The 23,154-nt window shown below is 47.5% G+C and overlaps 1 protein-coding gene across 2 annotated transcripts in view; it reads left to right on the top strand.

Moving 5' to 3' along the window:
- SLC43A2 (solute carrier family 43 member 2) overlaps positions 1-23,154 on the top strand; it is a 56,770-nt gene that overhangs the window by 25,672 nt on the left and 7,944 nt on the right. For both annotated transcript variants that reach the window (XM_084650972.1, XM_084650973.1), the window contains exons 6-12: positions 2,679-2,771; positions 5,094-5,227; positions 5,726-5,925; positions 6,491-6,637; positions 20,107-20,245; positions 20,573-20,705; positions 22,915-22,988. In XM_084650972.1, coding sequence (XP_084507098.1) covers positions 2,679-2,771; positions 5,094-5,227; positions 5,726-5,925; positions 6,491-6,637; positions 20,107-20,245; positions 20,573-20,705; positions 22,915-22,988 — 920 coding nt within the window. The remainder of the gene's footprint in view (positions 1-2,678; positions 2,772-5,093; positions 5,228-5,725; positions 5,926-6,490; positions 6,638-20,106; positions 20,246-20,572; positions 20,706-22,914; positions 22,989-23,154) is intronic.

The following is a 23,154-nucleotide window of genomic DNA, read 5'->3' as shown; positions in this document are numbered from 1 at the left end:
TGGACTAGATGACCTTCTGGGGTCCCTTCCAACCCTGATATTCTATGATTCTATGATTCTATTACTGAATTTAAATAAACAGGAGCTGAATTCCCTGCCTGGTGACAAGGACCAGCTTCTTTCTAGAGTAAGACAGAGAGGTTACAGTGTGACAGGTGTTGTGTTGTGGTGCAGATTTAGGCCACCACACCCAGAGCTGCAATTTCATGCCTGGGAAGAGATCGCTTTATATGTTTCCAATGCACACCTCCCTAGGACAGTCAGTTGACAGCTGTTCTGGATGTAGGTATCTGGGTGTGGGCATGTCCTACTGCAGAACATTGCAGCATGCCCTGCTGCCACCAAGTTGTTTTCTCACGTTTCCCCAAAAGTAGAGTAAGGGCTAGTCTGTGCTATATGGTGCAGCTGCAGCATGTCTGGTGAAGATGCTCTTTGCCAGCGGTCACCAACCCATAGATCACGATCAACTGGTCAATCCTGGAGCCTCCAGCAGTCAATTGCGATCTCCAGTCACTAAAAGTCGGGCGGTGAAGTGGGGCTAAGGCAGGCTCCCTGCCTTCCGCGGCCTCCCACTGCTCCCAGAAGCGGCCAGCATGCCTCTGCAGCCCCTGGGGGGCGGCAGGAGTCTCCATGCACTGCTCCTGCCTTCAAGAACCACCCCCGCAGCTCCCATTGGCTGGGAACAGGGAACTGTGGTCAATGGGGGCTGTAGGGGTGGTGCTGCCAGGGCAGGCAGGGAGCCTGCCTTAGCCCCGCTGTGCTGGCGACCAGGAGCTGCCCAAGGTAAGTGCTGCCTGGTGGGAGCCCACACCCCAGCCCTGAGCCTCCTCCTGGAGCCACCACCTCAAATCCCTCCTGCACCCCAAACCTTCAGCCCTGAGCCCTCTCCCGGAGCCAGCACCCCGTACCCCCTCCTGCACCCCAACCCCCTTCCCCAGCCTTTAGCCCCCTGCTGGAGCCTCCATCCCAAACCCCCTCCTCCACCTCAGCCCCCTCCCAGAGTTTGCACCCCTCACCCCCTCCTGCACCCCAAACCTCCAGCCCGGAGCCCTCTCCCAGAGCCAGCACCCCAACCCCCTGCCTCAGGCTCCACCTAAAACCCCCTCCCACACTCTGAACCCCTCAGCCCAGAGCCTGCACCCCCTCCCAAACCCCTGCTCCAGCCCAGTGAAAGTGAGTGAGAGCGAGCGACGGAGGGTAGGGGGGATAGAGTGAGCAGGATGGGGCCTCGGGAAAGGGGTGGGGGAGATCATGGGTTGGACTTAAATTCAAAAAGTGATCTCGTGCATAAAAAGGTTGGAGACTACTGCTCTGTGCTGATGGGAGAGAGATCTCCCATCAACATAATAAATCCACCTCCGTGAGCGGTGGTAGCTTCTCCACTCTTCACAAAGGTGCTTAGGTCGGTGTAATTTACGTCACTCAGGGAGATGGCTTATTCACACCCCTGAGCGATGTAAGTGGTAATGTAGACCTGGCCTAAATCTCTAAACATCATAACTGCTGCTCCTGCTCTGGGATGATTCAAGGCCCTGGAGATGCATTCCATACGAAAGTTTGTAACGAGAAATAACCATGATACATAACTGAGCCAGATGGCACTTACAGGAGGACTTCAAAATATAAACATGCAGGAGATCCCACCTTGGCACTGACTGGCATGCCTGCCTTATTACTGGGAAAAATTGATTTGTTTTCCTATTGCAACGCACGTATGTGAGAGCTCGTTTCTTCAGGTTTGGTCTAATTTTTTGCAGCTCAGCAAGGTCCCTAAACAGCAAATAAAATAATAATATTGCTTTATTTATCAGTCTTAGAAGTAGACACCTTCTGGCTTTATGATCTACGAACAATTGTGGCATTGTACAAAGTGCTGGGAATAACTCCCCTAGAGTTTGAGGGACTGTGATGCAGTTAGGATGCTGAAGAATGAGAAATAATATGGAAGTGAGTGGAGATCAGTATCCTGTGGGTTGTGTGTGTTAGAGGTTGGGGGCATTATTAATCTATATTAATCTCCCCTTTTCTAGCTAGTAGACGGGACCGAGGTGTATACAATTAGAGGTGTAGAGAAAGGTGGTGAACACAAAGTTTGACATGGAAACTCGTTGGAAAATACGATCGTGAAAGAGTGGGCAGTGGGGGAGTTAAAGACAGACACCTTTATGCAAAGGGTAATTAATGTGTAGGGAAGACCTGCTCCCAAAGGCAGCAAGAAAAGCTGCAGCAATGGCCATGTTTCTTTTGGTTTAAAAGCTAGTTATTAAGGGCTTTTCTACATGGGGAAATTTACTGGCATAACTATAGTGATATACTTATAACTACCTGTATGGGCCCTCTTATTCTGGAATTAAAGTGCTTTTACCAGTGTGTGACATACTGGTATAAATATACTGGTAAACTTCCCTGTGTAGGCAAGCCTTGATGGGGTAACACTAAAGGCAGCAGAGCAGATGAGCTCTTTCACAGCCTCATTGCATCCCAGTGTACTGTTGTGGAAAGCCAAATAAATTATTGAATAATTAACATTTTCTTCCATTTCCTAGATCCAGAGGCCAAAATATTTGGTGCCAGGGGCTTCTCAAAGCAATGTTCTTCTCTTCCTTCCTTCTTCCCCTAGTCCAGTTTCAACAAGATGTTTTGTTTGTTTTTTCTTCCCTCCCCCCCCCCCCTTTCAGCTGCCCAACATGTTTGGTGATCTTCGTTCCACGTTCATTGCTCTGATGATTGGCTCCTACGCGTCTTCGGCTGTCACTTTTCCTGGAATCAAGGTGAGGATGTGGAATCCTGAGCTCTGACAAATTTGGCTCCTCAATTCTGAGGTTGCTGTCTTAGACTCCATGCTGCATGATGGTAATTAGAAAGGGTGGTGCTAACCTGGGATATATGAGACCTATGTTCATTTCCCTGCTGTGCCGCAGACTTCCTGTGTGACCTTGGGCAAGACATTTTAAATGGGGATAATAGACCTTTCCTACCTGACCTGAGTGTTGGGAGGATAAATACATTAAAGATTTTGAGATGCTCAGATAGGTCTATAAACTGGCCAGGATGGTTTTTAGAAGTTCTGAGATGTTTTCAGTGAAAAGTGTACAAGTCATAGGATTATAGTGGTGTTAAAGAAACAAAAGCATTTTCCATCTTTAGTGATATAAGTAATCTCTGGAGTTGAAAAATATAAATTTGAAATCCTGGAATCCATGGGACCGACTGTAATAAAATATCAACTTTTGATTATTATCTGGAGGTGGCTGTCCACCTTCAGATAGTGATAAGACTAATTAGAGAGTTTCGTGGAGAGCTCTGAAAGGGAAGGACAGCCAATAAGTCTGTGCTATTTAATACATTGGTACTGGTGCTCACTGACAAAGATTTATCCGCAGAGGCAAAATTAATACGGTTTAGCTTCTATAAATCCAAGACTCTTATGGGTCCAGACAGTAGGTCAGACCAAGTTATACCAACCATGCAGCAAAGTTCCTAATGGGCTTCCTAAGAAGATCTAGATGTAACTTCTCAAATGACTGCACATTAACTCCTCGCTTAACGTTGTAGTTATGTTCCTGAAAAATGCTACTTTAAGCAAAACAATGTTAAGCGAATCCAATTTCCCCACAAGAATTAATGTAAATAGGGGGAGTTAGGTTCCAGGGAAATTTTTTTTTGCCAGACAAAAGACAGACGTCTAGACAGACAGACACACACACACACACAGAGTATAAGTTTTAAACAAACAATTTAATACTGTACACGGCAATGATGATTGCTGAAGCTTGGTTGAGGTGGCGAAGTCGGAGGGTGAGATATTTTCCAGGGAATGCCTTGCTGCTAAATGATAAATTGGCACTTGGCTGAGCCCTCAAGGGTTAACGTGTTGTTGTTAATCTAGCCTCACGCTCTACAAGGCAGCATGAATGGAGGGAGAGGAAACAGCATGGCAGAGAGAGACTGTGTGTGTGTGTGTGAGAGAGAGAGAGAGAGATGCGCATTGCCCCTCTAAGTACATTGCCTATTTAAGTAGATCAGCAAGTTGAAATAACAACTGCTGCCAGCCAACTCCCTCCGTCCTGAGCCCTGTCATGTCCCCTCCACTTCTCTGTGGAGATAAGGTACAGGAGTGGGGAGGAAGGGGATACCCTGACATTAGCACACCACTTCTCTCTCCTCTCCCCTCTCCGCCCCTCGCACACAGCAAGCAGGAGGCTCCCAGGGGAGCAGCTCCAAGGCAGAGGAAAGGAGCAGCACAGGGCAGTGGGGGAGGGACAGCTGCACTGCCTGGCAATTGCTAGCCTGCTGGGCGGTTGCCACACAGGGAACTTAGAGGGCTGCCGGTCCACCCTGGTTCTAAGCCCCCACCATCCAACTCCAACGGGCTGCTCTTTCTGCAAGCAGTGGACAAAGGAGGTGGCTGCCAAACAATGTTATAAGGGAGCATTGCGCAACTTTAAATGAGTGTGTTCTCTAATTGATCAGCAACATACAACAAAACAACCTTAACCGGGACGACTTCAAGTGAGGAGTTATTGTATTGTTTCTGACAGAGCTGGGTATCAATTTCAGCAGCAGCTCCTTTTTTTCTTGCAACTGATGTCTTGTATACATAAATTTGTGCAAAAAGAAAAGGAGTACTTGTGGCACCTTAGAGACTAACCAATGTATTTGAGCATGAGCTTTCGTGAGCTACAGCTCACTTCATCGGATGCATACCGTGGAAACTGCAGCAGACTTTATATACACATATATAAAGTCTGCTGCAGTTTCCACAGTATGCATCCGATGAAGTGAGCTGTAGCTCACGAAAGCTCATGCTCAAATACATTGGTTAGTCTCTAAGGTGCCACAAGTACTCCTTTTCTTTTTGCGAAGACAGACTAACACGGCTGTTACTCTGAAACCTGTCATAAATTTGTGCAAAACTTTTGTTGTGCTTACATGATGTCACAGAATTCCTTCCTTCATTAGATGTCACCTTGCAACCCTGTTTTTAAATGCCACATGCTTTCCCCTCCACCTTCTTCCTGAATCCACTTCAGCAAACATTAGAGTGTAGGATATTTTATGTGCTAATGATATTATTCTGTTGTGAATTCCAGGTTATATATGATTTTGGTGTCTCTTTCATCCTCATTCTGATTGTCTGGGCATCCTGTGCAGGGCTAGTTTTCTTCAACTGTTTCTTCAACTGGCCACTGGAGCCATTCCCAGGACCAGAAGACATGGACTACACGTAAGTGTCTCCTTCTGCTCTTAGGAATGTAGAAATTGCTGGACTGGATCAGTCATGGAGTCCAATCTCCGAGAAAGGCTAGCATCAGCTGCTTCAGAGGAAGATACATTGTATTCCTAATCTTAAATATTTATGGTTGACTTCTAGCTAGTGAGACTCTGGATATTCAGGGAGGACAGTGTGTTCCAGCCTCTCGGACTCACTACAGCAAACACCCTTCTAGCAGCAACTTCGTTTCTCTACTGAGGCCGTTCCAGCTCTGGCACCTTTGATGTGGCAATAAAGCAGAGAGAGAGAGAGAGAGGTTTCTCTTTGGTAATTGGATCTCAGGCTCTTTGGGATTTTATAGGTTCAAATCAATGTCTGGAAATCCATAGTCAACCTTCCTGCATCCTGTGACTCCAATATCCTTAGATCAGTCCATGTATCTCAGCCCTGCTTTGCAGCTCTTACTCTCTTTTTTTCTTTTTTTTCCCCCTCCTCTCTTCTGCCACACAGAGTGAAGATCAAGTTCAGCTGGCTGGGATTTGACCACAAAATTACAGGGAAACAGTTTTACAAGCAGGTGACCACAGTGGGACGTCGTCTGAGTGTGGGGAGCTCCATGAAGAACTCCAAGGAGCTGGCAGCTCAAGAGGGAAACAAACTCTGTCTATCAACAGTGGACCTGGAAGTGAAGTGTCAAGCAGACGATGCAGGTATTGTCTCTGGATTTGTACATGTGTCATTCACCCTAGTGCAAAGGGCCAGGACAAGGTCAGTGCACCACTTAACTCCTCAAAATAGGAGCTAAGCAATACTTAGGCCTTGTGCAGGCCCTTACATGTGGTGAATTTAACCCGTGTGTGCAACACATCATTGTCCAGATAAGTATATATTGAGACCACATAAACCCCCCCAGATGCATGGACGGACCTTGATGGCATATGTTGCTGCCCTGGCAGATGTCTGGGTGCTGGTGAACATTACATAGACAGTACATAAAGTATGAACTGCTATAGCTAAAGACTGACGTGCTAAATTCTTACAGCTATTCGTCGTTGTCCTCCTCACATCATCCCTTTTTTAGGGAGTCCCTTCTGTAGAAGTTAGTCACTGGTGCTGAACTCCCCACTGGACTGTCCCTAGAGTATTGTGTTTATGTAATGTAGCCAGTAGAAGACTATGGATCTAAACAATCCAAAGTCTGTTCTGATGTCCTATATGTTTAATAGCCATTACCAGAGGCTGCCTCATTCAGAGACTCTCCTGTTTCCTCTGCAGCATCTCCGTCCTTTATGCACAGTGTCTTCAGCCCCATTTTGCTACTCAGCCTCATCACCATGTGCGTCACTCAGCTGCGGCTCATTTTCTACATGGGGGCCATGAACAACATCCTGGGATTCCTTGTGGAGGGAGACCTGGAGACAGGTAGATTAATACCAAGAATTCTCACCTCTTCCCTTGAAACAGGGAAATGACCCTGACCGTTCACCTACCAGGGATGTTGGTTTCTTATTAGTCACCAGATGCCATTCTGTTTATCTGCCTGTCACCAGCTCAGTGGTCCGAGTGTAACCGACAGCTGCTGTCATGGTCTGATGGGTGGCTGGAAAATGCTAAAAGCAGAGGGGCAACAAGATGTCAAATAAGAAGGTGCACGCTCAAATATCAAGTTATTTTCAGCCAAGCTTTTATTAAATACTTTCCATGTCGTGTCCTTAAACAGGGGTTACCAAGTTTGGCAGGACAGGGAGGGCCATAACAAAAATCTGTTCCACTGGGTATTTTTTATCATGAGCAAGCACAAAATACAGAGCAGCTGAGTTCAACTGCAGATAGTTTTAAAAGTAGATTGGATTTTTTTTTTCCCTTTCTGTAACTCATTCCAAAGCACTGAGGGGAAATGATGTCATGATAGCCTTGTGCATACTGTTGTGTGTCTGGGAGGCTGACTGGCAGCTTCTGTTCTGGGATTTGTTTGTGCCTGATTCAGTGAAGGAAGCCAACAGGAAAGAGTACATTTAGTTTACAGTTTACTTATAAAAGTACCCTGAATTGCAAAACAAAATATAGCTCAATTTTGTCTTGTGCAGTAAGATCTGGTTTGGACTTGTTAAATCTGGAATTTTGTGAAGCTGATAAATCAAGAGGCACTCTTTCAAAAACAATCATGAGGCACTAGGGGAGGAGAGGAGAATAAATTCAAGAATTTCCAAATGCCCCGGCATTCCATGAATTGCTTTGTTTCTTCAGTCCAGTGCTTGACAGACTGTAGCATTTGGCTCTCTCTCTCTTCTGGCTCAAGAGGCAACATAGACATTAAACTCTAAATAGTACAAATCCCAGGGTTGGATGCCTTTCCCAAAATGGGTTCCATGCTTCTCACTCACTTAACACTTCTTCTTTCACTTCACTGCATCCGATGAAGTGAGCTGTAGCTCACGAAAGCTTATGCTCAAATAAATTTGTTAGTCTCTATGGTGCCACAAGTACTCCTTTTCTTTTTGTGAATACAGACTAACATGGCTGCTACTCTGAAACCTTCTTTCACTGTTACTCTCCTCCATTTTGCTTGTTTTACTGCTTGAGGTTAGTTCTAGTTTTATTTTTAGTCCCAACTTTTTTTTTGTTTTTTTTTTTTAAAAGCACAAGTGTTAAGTTTTTTGTGACAATTTCTAATTTATTCTCTTGGTACAACTCTTACTTGGACCCCATAATAGTTCAAGTGAACAGATAAAACTCTAAAATGCTGAGAAATGGGTTGTGTCCCATAGACCTGGTATCTGTTTATGTGCCACCGTCTGGATTTCTCCTGTGGTGCAGCCTGGACCCAGTGTGCTAGCTGCTGTCTTAGAGTTTCCATAGTATCTGGAAAACAGTAGGGTTGTCCAAAGTCTTAGTATTGTCTGGGTTGTGTCTGCTTGGCTCACATGAAGAGCTCTGAGAAGGATGCAGAGGTGTAGAAATGTGCTTTAGGGCAGTGGTTCTCAAAGCCGGTCCGCTGCTTGTTCAGGGAAAGCCCCTGGCGGGCCGGACCGGTTTGTTTACCTGCCGCATCTGCAGGTTCGGTCAATTGCGGCTCCCGCTGGCCGCAGTTCACTGCTCCAGACCAATGGGGGCTGTGGGGAAGCAGCGTGGGCCAAGGGACGTGCTGGCCGCCCTTCCTTTAGCCCCCATTGGCCTGGAGCGGCGAACCGCGGCCAGCAGGAGCCGCGATTGGCCAAACCTGCGGACGCGGCAGGTAAACAAACTGGTCCGGCCCGCCAGGGGCTTTCCCTGAACAAGCAGCAGACCCGCTTTGAGAACCAGTGCTTTAGGGCATGGCTACACTTGCAGATGTAGAGCGCTTTCAGTTAAACCCACCTTCGGAGAGCGCAGTAGGGAAAGCGCTGCACTGGTGTGGCCACATCTGTGGCACTTGCAGCGACTTTGGGAGTGGGGCTTATGGGCAGCTATCCCACAGATCACCCCTTCCCTTCTGGCTTGTGGGAAGGGTGCGGGGGATGCGGGGCATTCTGGCTCCTGTCCCGATGGGCCGTGATGCATTGGTTCGCATCCCAGGAATCCCTGTGCTTCCGTCCACATTTGGCGCCATCTTTCAACGTTTTTTGTACTGCGCGCCCTGTCTTCCCTTTTGGTCTGCGGGAATGGAGCCTGAACTGCTGAGGAGTATGCTGACGAGTCTTGCCGGCATGTTGCGTTTGGCAGTCGAGTTATTCCTTATGATCCAAAGTGACAGTGAGGTCTCCGACGATGATATTGACTCAAGTAACACATATGACACGAGTTTGATTCTGGCATTCACGGACATGCTCACCACCGTGGAACCCCGCTTTTGGGCTCGGGAACAAGCACTGAGGGGTGGGATCACATCGTCATGCAAGTCTGGGATGGCGAGCAGTGGCTGCAGAACTTTCGGATGAGAAAAGCCACTTTCATGGGACTGTGTGAGGAGCTCGCCCGCACCCTGTGGCGCAAGGACACGAGATTGAGAGCTGCCCTGAAAGTGGAGAAGCGGGTGGCTATTGCAATCTGGGAGCTGGCAACTCCAGACAGCTACTGATCGGTCACTAACCAGTTTGGAGTGGGAAAGTTGATTGTTGGAATCGTGTTGATATAAGTTTGCAGGGCCATTAATCGCATCCTGCTCAGAAGAACTGTGACTCTGGGTAATGTGCATGACATTGTGGATGGCTTTGCACAAATGGGTTTCCCTAACTGCGGAGGGGCGATAGATGAGACACATATTCCAGTTCTGGCACCAGCCCACCTAGCCTCCGAGTATGTTAAATGGAAGGGCTATTTCTCTGTGGTTCTCCAGGTGCTTGTGGATCACCGTGGGCGTTACATTGACATTAACGCAGGCTGGCCAGGAAAGGTGCATGACGCACGCATCTTTTGGAACACTGGCCTGTTCAGGAAGCTGCAAGCCGGGACTTTTTTCCCAGACCAGAAGATCACTGTAGGGGATGTCGAAATGCCCATTGTGATCCTTGGAGACCCCGCTTACCCCTTAATGCCGTGGCCCATGAAACCCTACTCAGGGAGCCTTGACAGCAGCAAGGTGCAGTTCAACAACAGGCTGAGCTGGTGCAGAATGACTGTGGAGTGTGCTGTTGGCCGTTTAAACGGCTGCTGGCACTCTCTGTATGGGAAGCTGGACCTGGCCGATGACACATCCCTGCGGTTATATCCGCGTGCTATACCCTCCATAACATTTGTGAAGGGAAGGGTGAACGATTCACTCAGGCATGAAACTTGGAGGTTCAACATCTGGAGACTGAATTTGAACAGCCAGAGAGCAAAGCTATTAGAGGGGCCCAACGCTGGGCTGCAAGGATTAGGGATGCCTTGAGGGAGCAATTTGTGGCTGAAAGCCACCAGTAATGTCTGGTGCCCTGCATGGGAGTGAAGTGCAGTGGTTCCAATGTTAGTAGGAATCTGTGTTTGCTACATTGACTTGCAGTGTCTGTTTCTTTCTTTCCTGGGCTAAGGTATCTTTTACCTTATGCAATAATGTTTTCAAAGCCAACAAATCCATTTATTGAAAAGAAACACAACTGCTTGGGAAACAGAGAGGGCAAGGGGGTGGGGTGGGGAACGGTACGATCACAGGTTTGCGTATGTCCTGTTATCGTACTCGGCCTTCCTGTCTGGAGTGCTGCGCAATGAGTGCTGTACTGCAGGGTGACAGGGGTTGAGCGCAGAGGGTCAGGGTCGTAGTTTTCAGGGCTGGGTGGTGAAGCTACAGGTGTTGGAGGCAGCTGGTGGCGGTAAGAACCCGGATGTTGGGGAAAGTGGGTTGGAGGTGACCTGGGGGCACAAGGGAAAGAGTTCTGGGACAAGGGCTGTGGGGGAGGGGGCAGGCGCGGTAGGGCTCCACCTGCAGTGCTACGAGCGCCTGGATCAAGTCCGTTTGGCGCTGCATGATGCTCATCAGCCAATCCGTGCTTTGCTGCCAGAGCACAGCGCTTTTCTGTCGGCGCTCCTTATTCTGCTGGCGGATCCTCTTTTCACTGTTCCACCACTCCTGCACTTTTTGATTTTCGTTACTTGAATGCTGCATCACTTCATGCAACATGTCTTCCTTGCTTCTACGTGGCCTCTTTCTGATTCTTTGGAGTCTCTTGGCCGGTGATAACATGGACGGCTGAGATCTCAAGGTTGCATCTGTAAAGGCAAAATGCAACACTTAACAGAGGCAGCATTGTTCACACCAGACAGAGCAATGATTCCCCCGTACTTAAGGGCAAGCACAGTCTACATAATAGCATAATTTGCCCATCCCAAAGTAAGCACACATAACCCATGGGAGCCCCGAAATGGTGAGTAAGCACAGGGTCAAACATGACTGACTGTTTCACAGCTGTACTGTCCTCTGGGTTTCTGTGCCTTGGGGAGAGCCAACAGTGGGAGGGGGCCCCTATACCGAACACTATCCCCACATTTTCCACAGGAGTTCGTCCTGGAAGATATCTTGCTGCTGAGAGTGACCTGGGAAGCAAGGGAGGGTCTCCTACTGCAATGTGGCTTCTGCCCTGGCCCATATGCAGCTTGCCTGTGTGCAGCAATGGTCTCCCCACCCCGCACAGCACAGTGGCAGGGACACCTTAGCCTTACTGGGACAAGGACCACAGTGGCTCTCCTGAGAAACCTGTGCAAGCACATTGCCCAAGTTCTGGATGAGACCTTTGAAGAGATCACTGGGGCTGATTACCACGATGTGAGAGAGCACATCAACGCCCTATTCCACATCGAGGCATGCATGCAGCCCTAACCTTCCTCGCCCCAAGAGTCCGCACCGAATAACTTCCTTCCCAAAATAAAAGCTGCTTACCGGGAACCTCCTTTGGTATTTGTCCTTCCCCAAGCAACGGCCGCCACAACTGGCTACCTTCCTCCTGGCTTGAGAACAGCTCCTGGCTACATGCATCTAGGGATGCCAGGGTGTCTTCCTCTGCCTCAGCACCCTCGCTCCTGCTTTGCTCCACCTTCTCCTCCTGCCTTGTTGAACTGGGCTCTGAAGTGTCCATGGTGGTACTTGGAGTGGAGATGGGGTTGCCCCCAAGTATCGCATCCAGCTCTTTGTAGAAATGGCAGGTTGCAGGGGCAGCACCGGAGTGGCTGTTTGCCTCGTGGGCTTTGCGGTAGGCATTCCGCAGCTCCTTCACTTTAATCCTGCACTGCAGTGCGTCCCAGTCATGGCCCCCTTCCATCATGTCCCTTGATATCTGCCCAAAGGTATCATAATTCCTACGGCTGGAGCGCAGCTGGGACTGGACAGCTTCCTCCCCCCCAACGCTGATGAGGTCCAGCACCTCGCAATTCCTCCATACTGGGGATTGCCTGGCGCATGGAGGCATGGTCACCTGGAAAGATTCGCTGAGAGCACTCCACGCCTGGCTGAGCAAACAGGAAGGGGATTTTCAAAATTCCTAGAGAATTTAAAGGGCGAGTCTGATGGTTGGTCACTTGAGGGCAGGGCAGTAGAGTTCAAAGTGATGACCAGAATGGCTAGAACAGGCATTGTGGGACACTTCTGGAGGCCAATCAGAGTGCACTAACAGACCAGGGAGTCCACAGTGGTGCCGCGGTGCTCCAGTAGGGCGCACCAAACATTATTCCACTCGCTGAGGTGGAGTACCCAGAGCGCTCTAGCCACGGAGTCAGAGCGCTCTACGTGCTTTGCCAGTGTGGATGGGTAGTGAGCTAGTGTGCCCAGGGCTCCTTTAATGCGCTCTAACTTGCAAGTGTAGCCAAGCCCTTAAAATCAGAAATGTAGGGCTGGCAGGGATCAGGTGAAATCATCAAGTCCAACCCCTTGCGTAGTGGCAAGACCAAGCAAATCTAGACCATCCCTGACAGGAGTTTGTCCAACCTGTTCTTAAAAACTTCCAGTGATGGGGATTCTACAACTTTACTACCCTGAGAGTTAGAAACCTTTTCCTCATAGCTAACCTAAATCTGTCTTGCTGCAGATTAAGTCCATTACTTCCTGTCCTACCTTCCTTGGACATGGAGAACAATGTATCGCAGTCCTCTTTATAACAGCCCTTAACAGTTTTCAAATATGTTATCAGGTCCCCCTCCATCTTCTTTTCTCAAGACAAAACAGGAACAATTTTTAAAAATCTTTTCCTCATAGGTCAGGTTTTCTAAACCTTTTATCATTTGAGTTCCTCTCCCAGAATTGGACACAGTACTCAGTTGAGACCCCATCAGTGCTGAGTAGAGTGGAACAGTTACCTCTGTGTCTTACATACGATACTCCTGTTAATACACCGAGAATATTAACCTTTTTTTCACAGCTGCATCGCATTGTTGATTCATATTCAATTTGATCCACTCTGACCCTCAGATCCTCTTCAGCAGTACTACCACCTAGCTCGTTATTCCCCATTTTGTAATTGTGCATTTGATTTTTTTTTCCCCTTCCTAAGTGGAGTATTTTGCACTTGTTTCTATTGAATTCCATCTTGTTGAATTCAGACCAAAACTCCAATTTGTCAAGATCATTTTGAATTCTAATCCTGTCCTCCAAAGTGTTTACAACCCCTCCCAGCTTGGTGTCCTTTGCAGATGTTTTAAGCACATCCTCCACTCCATTATTCCAAGTGATTGAATGAAAATATTGAATACTACTGGACCCAGGACTGACCTCTGCAGGACTCCCCTAGATATGCCCTCCCAGTTTGACACTGAACCACTGATAAGTAGTGAACCACTACTCTTTCAGTATGGTCTTTCAACAAGTTGTGCACTCACCTTAATTTCATCTAGACCACATTTCCCTAGTTTTTTTGTCATGTGGGTTAGGGGAAGGGCTGGACAAATACATTTATTACTTACCCTTTCCTGCTGCTTTTACATACTGTGGTTTGTTCACAGAACAGACCCTGTAATTGCTCTCAGCTGCACTGAATAATGCAAGGAGAGAGCTGAGTGGCTCAATCGTTGTTCCAAATGTTTTCAGAGTCAAGAGGATGGCCTGAACAGGACTGAGTGTAGGGTAGGCAATGGGAGTAAAATCAGTAAGCTACAATCTGACACTGATACTTCCTGAAAATCCTGCTTCCTGCATAGATTATGCTGACTCAGACCTCACTGTGAAACCTCCCTGCAGCTGGACAGAGCAGTGGGTTCAAAGCTTCTTATGTTCTAAGAGATAAGAGAGCAAAGATGGGTGCAGTGACCTCTTAAGTGACTTGCATGGTCCTCTTGTCCACACCTGTGGTGTCTAAGGCAGGAAATTTGCCTGTCTGTATCATAAAGTGCCATCTTTTCCATGGTGGTATAGAAGTAATTTTAACTATATTGAGGTAGGTTTCAGAGTAGCAGCCATGTTAGTCTGTGTCCGCAAAAAGAAAAGGACTTGTGGCATCTTAGAGAGACTAACAAATTTATTTGAACATAAGCTTTCATGAGCTACAGCTCACTTCATCGGATGCCCCTTACTGAACGTGTGGGCCCCTTACTGAATGAGGGAGGCAACCCAGTGACAGAGGATGTGGAAAAAGCTAATGTGCTCAATGCTTTTTTTGCCTCTGTCTTCACTAACAAGGACAGCTCCCAGACTGCTGCGCTGGGCATCACAACATGGGGAGTAGATGGCCAGCCCTCTGTGGAGAAAGAGGTGGTTAGGGACTATTTAGAAAAGCTGGACGTGCACAAATCCTTGGGGCCGGACAAGTTGCATCCGAGAGTGCGAAAGGAATTGGCGGCTGTGATTGCAGAGCCATTGGCCATTATCTTTGAAAACTCGTGGCGAACGGGGGAAGTCCCAGATAACTGGAAAAAGGCTAATGTAGTGCCAATCTTTAAAAAAGGGAAGAAGGAGGATCCTGGGAACTACAGGCCAGTCAGCCTCACCTCAGTCCCCGGAAAAATCATGGAGCAGGTCCTCAAGAATCAATCCTGAAGCACTTACATGAGAGGAAAGTGATCAGGAACAGCCAGCATGGATTCACCAAGGGAAGGTCATGCCTGACTAATCTAATTGCCTTCTATGATGAGATTACTGGTTCTGTGGATGAAGGGAAAGCAGTGGATGTATTGTTTCTTGACTTTAGCAAAGCTTTTGACACTGTCTCCCACAGTATTCTTGTCAGCAAGTTAAAGAAGTACGGGCTGGATGAATGCACTATAAGGTGGGTAGAAAGTTGGCTAGATTGTCAGGCTCAACGGGTAGTGATCAATGGCTCCATGTCTAGTTGGCAGCCGGTGTCAAGTGGAGTGCCCCAGGGGTGGGTCCTGGGGCCAGTTTTGTTCAATATCTTCATAAATTATCTGGAGGATGGTGTGGATTGTACTCTCAGCAAATTTGCGGATGATACTAAACTGGGAGGAGTGGTTGATACGCTGGAGGGCAGGGATAGGATACAGAGGGACCTAGACAAATTGGAGGATTGGGCCAAAAGAAATCTGATGAGGTTCAATAAGGATAAGTGCAGGGTCCTGCACTTAGGACGGAAGAACCCAATGCACAGCTACAGACTAGGGACCGAATGGCTAGGCAGCTGTTCTGCGGAAAAGGACCTAGGGGTGACAGTGGATGAGAAGCTGGATATGAGTCAGCAGTGTGCCCTTGTTGCCAAGAAGGCCAGTGGCATTTTGGGATGTATAAGTAGGGGCATAGCGAGCAGATCGAGGGACGTGATCGTTCCCCTCTATTCGACATTGGTGAGGCCTCATCTGGAGTACTGTGTCCAGTTTTGGGCCCCACACTACAAGAAGGATGTGGAAAAATTGGAGAGAGTCCAGTGAAGGGCAACAAAAATGATTAGGGGTCTGGAACACATGACTTATGAGGAGAGGCTGAGGGAACTGGGATTGTTTAGTCTGCAGAAGAGAAGAATGAGAGGGGATTTGATAGCTGCTTTCAACTACCTGAGAGGTGGTTCCAGAGAGGATGGTTCTAGACTATTCTCAGTGGTAGAAGAGGACAGGACAAGGAGTAATGGTCTCAAGTTGCAGTGCGGGAGGTTTAGGTTGGATATTAGGAAAAACTTCTTTACTAGGAGGGTGGTGAAACACTGGAATGCATTACCTAGGGAGGTGGTAGAATCTCCTTCCTTAGAAGTTTTTAAGGTCAGGCTTGACAAAGCCCTGGCTGGGATGATTTAATTGGGGATTGGTCCTGCTTTGAGCAGGGGGTTGGACTAGATGACCTCCGAGGTCCCTTTCAACCCTGATATTCTATTCTATGATTACTGATACCTGGAGACAGTGTGCCAGGTTCTGATCCCACCTACAAACATTCCTGACCATGGCAGGGATGAGGGGCAGCTGGAGTTCCGCTCTTACTACACGGGGTAGAATAAGGGTTTAAGTTCTCTGCTCAAATGCCTCCAGCATGCCTCATGGGCATTGCACGTGTTTGTATTTCTTTGTGATGGAGACATATAGGGAGGAGGGGACTGAACTTAGTCCTGTTCTGCTTGCAGTTGTGGGCACTTAGTGCTGAAGTGGGCAGTTTCAGATTCTTGATCCTTATTCCAGAACTGCACTGGATCTGATTAATCAGTCCCTCTGTGTCATGCACAAGTCCACAATCACATGAGATGTGGCGAAGTGGCAGGGGGGGAAGCATTGGGGAGAAATATTCCCCAGTGACTCACCAGAACTGGGGGCAGCAGAGTTTCCTCCTGAGCCTACGCTCGCTGTTGCACAATGCTGCTTGTAAACTTTTCTTCGTTAGCTGAGGAGTTTTTTATATCTTAGGTTCTGATGTGGAATGAAGCAATTGCTCTGTGAGCTCATATCCTATCTGTGCCTCCCTATCTGTCCTGGTTGGATACAGATTTCAGAGTAGCAGCCGTGTTAGTCTGTATTCGCAAAAAGAAAAGGAGGACTTGTGGTACCTCAGAGACTAACCAATTTATTTGAGTGTAAGCTTTCGTGAGCTACAGCTCACTTCATCGGATGCATAAAAGTGGAAAATGCAGTGAGGATGTTTTTATACACACAGACCATGAAAAAATCGGTGTTTATCACTTCAAAAGGTTTTCTCCCCCCACCCCACTTTCCTGCTGGTAATAGCTTATCTAAAGTGATCACCCTCCTTACAATGTGTCTGATAATCAAGGTGGGCCATTTCCAGCACAAATCCAGGGTTTAACAAGAAACGTCTGTGGAACGGGAGGGGGGGAGGGGGTAGGAAAAAACAAGGGGAAATAGGTTACCTTGTATAATGACTTAGCCACTCCCAGTCTCTATTCAAGCCTAAGTTAATCGTATCCAATTTGCAAATGAATTCCAATTCAGCAGTCTCTCTCTGGACTCTGGTTTTGAAGTTTTTCTGTTGTAATATTGCAACTTTCATGTCTGTAATCGATTGACCAGAGAGACTGAAGTGTTCTCCGACTGGTTTTTGAATGTTATAATTCTTGACATCTGATTTGTGTCCATTTATTCTTTTGCGTAGAGACTGTCCAGTTTGACCAATGTACATGGCAGAGGGGCATTGCTGGCACATGATGGCATATATCACATTGGTGGATGTGCAGGTGAACGAGCCTCTGATAGTGTGGCTGATGTTATTAGGCCCTGTGATGGTGTCCCCTGAATAGATATATGTGGGCACGGTTGGGCTTTGTTGCAAGGATAGGTTCCTGCGTTAGTGGTTCTGCTGTGTGGTATGTGGTTGCTGGTGAGTATTTGCTTCAGGTTGGGGGGCTGTCTGTAGGCAAAGACTGGCCTGTCTCCCAAGATTTGTGAGGGTGATGGGTCGTCCTTCAGGATGGGTTGTAGATCCTTGATAATACGTTGGAGAGGTTTTAGTTGGGGGCTGAAGGTGACGGCTAGTGGCGTTCTGTTATTTTCTTTGTTAGGCCTGTCCTATAGTAGGTGACTTCTGGGTACTCTTCTGGCTCTGTCAATCTGTATCTTCACTTCAGCAGGTTGGTATTGTAGTTGTAAGAATGCTTGATAGAGATCTTGTAGGTGTTCGTCTCTGTCTGAGGGGTTGGAGCAAATGCGGTTGTATCGCAGAGCTTGGCTGTAGACAGTGGACCGTGTGGTGTGGTCTGGGTGAAAGCTGGAGGCAAGTTTGCAGACGACACTAAACTGGGATAAGAGGTAGATACCCTGGAGGGTAGGGATAGGATACAGAAACACCTAGACAAATTGGAGGATTGGGCCAAAAGAAATCTGATGAGGTTCAATAAGGATAAGTGCAGGGTCCTGCACTTAGGACGGAAGAACCCAATGCACAGCTACAGACTAGGGACCGAATGGCTAGGCAGCAGTTCTGCAGAGAAGGACCTAGGGGTTACAGTGGACGAGAAGCTGGATATGAGCCAGCAGTGTGCCCATGTTGCCAAGAAGTCCAGTGGCATTTTGGGGTGTATAAGTAGGGGCATTGCCAGCAGATCGAGGGACGTGATCGTCCCCCTCTATTCGACATTGGTGAGGCCTCATCTGGAGTACTGTGTCCAGTTTTGGGCCCCACACTACAAGAAGGATGTAGATAAATTGGAGAGAGTCCAGCGAAGGGCAACAAAAATGATTAGGGGTCTGGAACACATGACTTATGAGGAGAGGCTGAGGGAAATGGGATTGTTTAGTCTACGGAAGAGAAGAATGAGGGGGGATTTGATAGCTGCTTTTAACTACCTGAAAGGTGGATCCAAAAGGGTGGATCTAGACTCTTCTCGGTGATAGCAGATGACAGGACAAGGAGTAATGGTCTCAAGTTGCAGTGGGGGAGATTTAGGTTGGATATTAGGAAAATCTTTTTCACTAGGAGGGTGGTGAAACAGTGGAATGCATTACCTAGGGAGGTGGTGGAATCCCCTTTCTTAGAAGTTTTTAAGGTCAGGCTTGACAAAGCCCTGGCTGGGATGATTAGTTGGGGATGGGGATTGGTCCTGCTCTGGGCAGGGGGTTGGACTAGATGACCTCCAGAGGTCCCTTCCAACTCTGATATTCTATGATTCTGTGTAGGTAGGAATAGCGGTCAGTAGGTTTCCGGTATAGGGTGGTGTTTATGTGACCATTGCTTATTAGCACCATAGTGTCCAGTAATTAGATAAGCTGTTACCAGCAGGAGAGTGGGGTGGGGGAGAAAACCTTTTGAAGTGATAAACACCCATTTTTTCATGGTCTGTGTATAAAAACAACATCCTCACTGCATTTTCCACTTTTATGCATCCGATGAAGTGAGCTGTAGCTCACAAAAGCTTATGCTCAAATTAATTGGTTAGTCTCTAAGGTGCCACAAGTCCTCCTTTTCTTTCTGGTGGGTATAGTAGGCTTCTGGGGTTTCTGCTGCTAATCTTTTTGCTTTTCCATATTTGCTCTCTTGTTGCTGCTGCTTTGTTGCTTTGCTGATGCAGTGATGGATACAGGTAAGCTGGGTGTTTTTTAGCACATTTCTAACATTCCCTTCCTTCCTGTATTTCAGTGATGCTTGGCTGCACAGTGTGTCTAACAAACATGTAGATACAGTGCAGTTAAGTGTTTCTTTGGGGAACCCTGCAGTAACAGCACTGAGGGTCCAGACTCCCGTGAGTGACTGCTGACCACTGGCTGTTAAAACTCTTCCTTTCTCTAAACCCATCCCTGATCCTAGTCTGTGTGTGGCTAACAAACAGTGATAGGTAGGGAGGAAATTACCAGTCTCTGCTGATTACTCTTCTGACAGTTAGCCCTTAGTGAGAAGATACCCTTGGGCCCTTCCCTTGCTAGGAATCCTACTTCCTCCCCTGCTCCTCCCACCACCTTCCTCTCCCTCAGCAAAACAAGCCCCCTCCCTAAGCACGCAGCTAGCTTTTTCATTCTGGCCTGTCTTCCAAAAAACATGATTACCTTCCCACACTGGGTCCTCCCTGCCCTGATGACTTCCCCTACTAGTTCTTAGCACAAGGGCAGAATTGGAAACCAGCAGCAGAGGGAGGCACAGCTAGAACCCCAGGGCAAGGGAGGGGAGAAGATTCCTAGCTGGAGGTTAACAGGCAGGGGAAGACTTACTCCTCCTCAGAGCAGGGTCAGCAGATTCTTAGCAGTCAGAAGCCTCTCTGCACTCTGCTGGATATAGTGCCACTCTTTGGCCACTGCTCTATCCTGTAAATTAGCCAGTTTCCAGGTACCATCCTCCTGGGAACTAGCTACTGTTAGTTGTTACTGCTTCTTGGAAATTATGAAAAATATCATCCTGGCTAGAGTGGACAAGTGTGGCATATCCATTGTAACACACTTTTTTGCCTTCTGGGCTACTGTTGATCTGGGACTCTGAGCAGTAAATAGGACAACACCATCATCCCCTTAGTCTGAGGCTAGCAATGACTGGCCTTAGTGGATAAAATGACCAGTCGTTATGAAACGGGACCTGCTGCTGTTTTTCTCTTACTGCTGAGTCCCATTGGGGGACTTTGACATGTCATCTCTTTTCTCTGCAGTGAGTCTCTATACCTCCGTTTTTGGGGTGTTGCAGCTGCTCTGCTTGATGACTGCCCCCATGATTGGATACATCATGGACTGGAAGCTGAAGGAGTGTGATGATGGTTCAAAAGAGGCTGACGAGAGTGATGTTAATCAGTAGGTAGCACATATTGCAGGGTCCAATCTGATATCTTTAATTGACCCAGTTAAACTAAACAGATCTAATTCTGTTGTAAACTGATGAATATGAGTCCATATAGGGATTTGCACCAATTAAACTAAACTGATTGCCATAAATTATTTTAGTTAAATGATGCAACTTCTGTTTGTAGATGAGGCTGGAGTCTCAGGTACATGCCAAGACTCAGGTACGCCAATGTGGGGATTTTGGTTTCTTGTATCCTCTAACTTCTCAGGTTCCTAGCTGAGAGTTCTAGTTGCTGCTGCACTGCCTGTGTGATATATTCCTTGCTTTCCCTCCAGAGATGGTAAAAAAAGGAAAAAACGTGATCGCCAGATTCAGAAGATTTCCAATGCCACAAGAGCTTTTGTGTTCACCAACATACTACTAGTTGGATTTGGAATTACCTGTCTCATTCCTAACCTGCCCTTGCAGGTGGGTATTTCAGAAAAGGAGTTTTGTACTGGAGGATTCCTAGCATAGGCGCCGACTCTGTAGGTGCTTCAGGGCTGGAGTACCCATGGAGAAAAGTTAGTGAGTGCTTAGCACCCACTGGCAGCCAAGCTCCTCTGTCTTCCCCACCGCCAGCCCTCCCAGTGTCTCCTGCCCACCACAAACAGCTGTTTTTGCAGCAAGCAGGTCAGCTGGGGTGGGGGGGAGAGCGGGGTCAGGACACATGAGGAGGAGGGGAAGAGGTGGAGTAGGGGCTTGGGGGAAGGGGTGGAGTCAGGGTGAGGCCTGGGGTGGAAGGAGGGTAGAGGGGAAGTCAGTGCCTATGGTTCCTGGGCTAAATGTGCAATGAAACAATAGGGACAGGCTAAGACAAACTGGGTCCCCCTTGGCTCTGCCTAGTGCTGTGGCCAGACTCCCCATGCCATGGCTACACTATGGCTCTACCTCTATGTGGTGGGTTGGTTGGCTCTTCCAGTAGAGCCATGATGCAGCATTGGCCACCACATTCAAAAATCCTGAGTCAGAGACTCAAAAACTAGAAGGTAAATAAACAGACCCCCAATGTTTACTACTTGTAACTCTGTTTTAAACCAATCTACTAGCTTTTCTTATTAACCACAAAAACTAGAAACTTTACTTTTATATTTAAATGAAATTTGAGACTCTCCATAATCATCTGAGTCCAGAAGCTGGAGCTTTAGGAAAACTCATGACTAAAATCGCTAGAGTTGGCAACACTGGGGAAGGGGTTGGTAATGGTAGAGATGCATCTCCAAGCAGAGTCCTCTGCTGGGCTAGTCTTGGCAGGGTCCCCCAGAGCAGTGAGATTCAGAGATAATCCAGTTAAAGGTATTGGGGCAGTTAACACCTTTTAGAATTGTTGCTTTAGGTGCTCTGCAGGCTCAGGCAGATGTCACTGAGTTGGTCTGTACTGTGTTCATGTTTTCAGGCCTTTATAGTCCTCATACTTGCAAAGAAACACACACTTTCATGTAAAATAAATAAATAAACCCTGAGATTTAGGCCTAGAGCACCAGCTCTTGTCAGTAGTGCCTTTTACTAATCCAAGTCTGAGCTACAGATAAGCAGGAGGTTCCTGGAAAATCTGTAAAGCAGAACAGTATGATACCTGCACAGACTCCACAGTTCAAGTCGTGGGCCAAATGTTGTCCTCAGTTACACCCTTTAGTGTCAGTGGGGTTATACATGTGTAAATGTTTGGCCTGTGGTATGCACCTGGAAGAGGCATGAGACATCAGGAGACAGGACTTTGATGACCTCTCGAGTTTCCATCCAACCCTACGTTTCTATAGCACAAAATGCACTGGGAGGATGCCAGCTGCTCCTCTCCTCACCCCCCCCCACCCCCCCCCCGCACACACTGAATCCTTTTTTATTTTTCTCTCAAAGCTGTTAGAGAGGATCAAATTGGAAGTGAGTGAATAAAGCTAAGGAGAGAGCAGGCATGCAGATCTGTCTGCTCTGTTGAAATTTGGCATTTCCAGTAATGGAAGAACCTGAACCATTGTAAAACCTGAGGATACACTTTCAGAACAGCAACCTCCCTTCTGCAGACAGACTGAAGTGTGGGATATACTCATTGGCAGAAAGGGGAACTGTAACTGGGAACAAATTCCAGGCAGAGTTAGGAACTTGGGGTGAAAGCATTCTAGGGTACAAACATGATGTTAACAGAAGATTAGGGCGTGGTGTCCTGTTTCTTAGTGTTGGGGAGAGGGTACTGATTTGTTGGACCACAGTTCTGACTAAAGAGAAGAGGAAGAAAGATCTTAATTGTAAGTGGCATTCAGCCATGAGGAGTACCAGAAGGCTGATCTAAAGCCCATTGAAGTAGATAGGATCAGGCCATGTTAGCCAGTTAGATCCGAGAGTGTAATCCATATGCTTCTATTATATGGAACCTTTAAACCAGATTGCTCTTCTGCTGCAATTGTCAACATCTCAGCTGACATGTAACAATTTTCAAGAGAAAAAGATAAGTCAGGTTCAGAAAGCGCAATGTGCCATCATCTAAGACAAACTGTCTGTCTCTCCTTGCGCTGACCCTAGTGTGTGAGGGAGCTTCGTTTCTGGAGCTGCTTAGGCCTGTCCAGGAACTGGAGGAGCAGCAGTTGCAGAGGTGGAGTGGTGGTTTTGGACTGCTATTCAGCATTTTTTCTGCTTCTTTCAGATCCTTTCCTTCATTTTGCACACAATTGTGAGAGGATTCATCCACTCAGCAGTGGGAGGCCTCTATGCAGCTGTGTAAGTCTAACCTTGCTCATATACAGCACGTGACTGGCCTGAGGGTTTGCTTACTCAAAGAGCCAGGGTGGAAGGGACACATGATGGTGAGATCCTGCTGTCAGAGGGAACAACCGAGTCTACTTATGGCTTACTCTGGGTCACCACAGGACTTGGCAGCAGGACT

This window comes from Lepidochelys olivacea (genome assembly GCF_965140295.1).
Source record: "Lepidochelys olivacea isolate rLepOli2 genome assembly, chromosome: 17".
Lineage (NCBI taxonomy): Eukaryota > Metazoa > Chordata > Testudines > Cheloniidae > Lepidochelys > Lepidochelys olivacea.
This window is presented reverse-complemented; position numbering and strand designations above follow the sequence as displayed.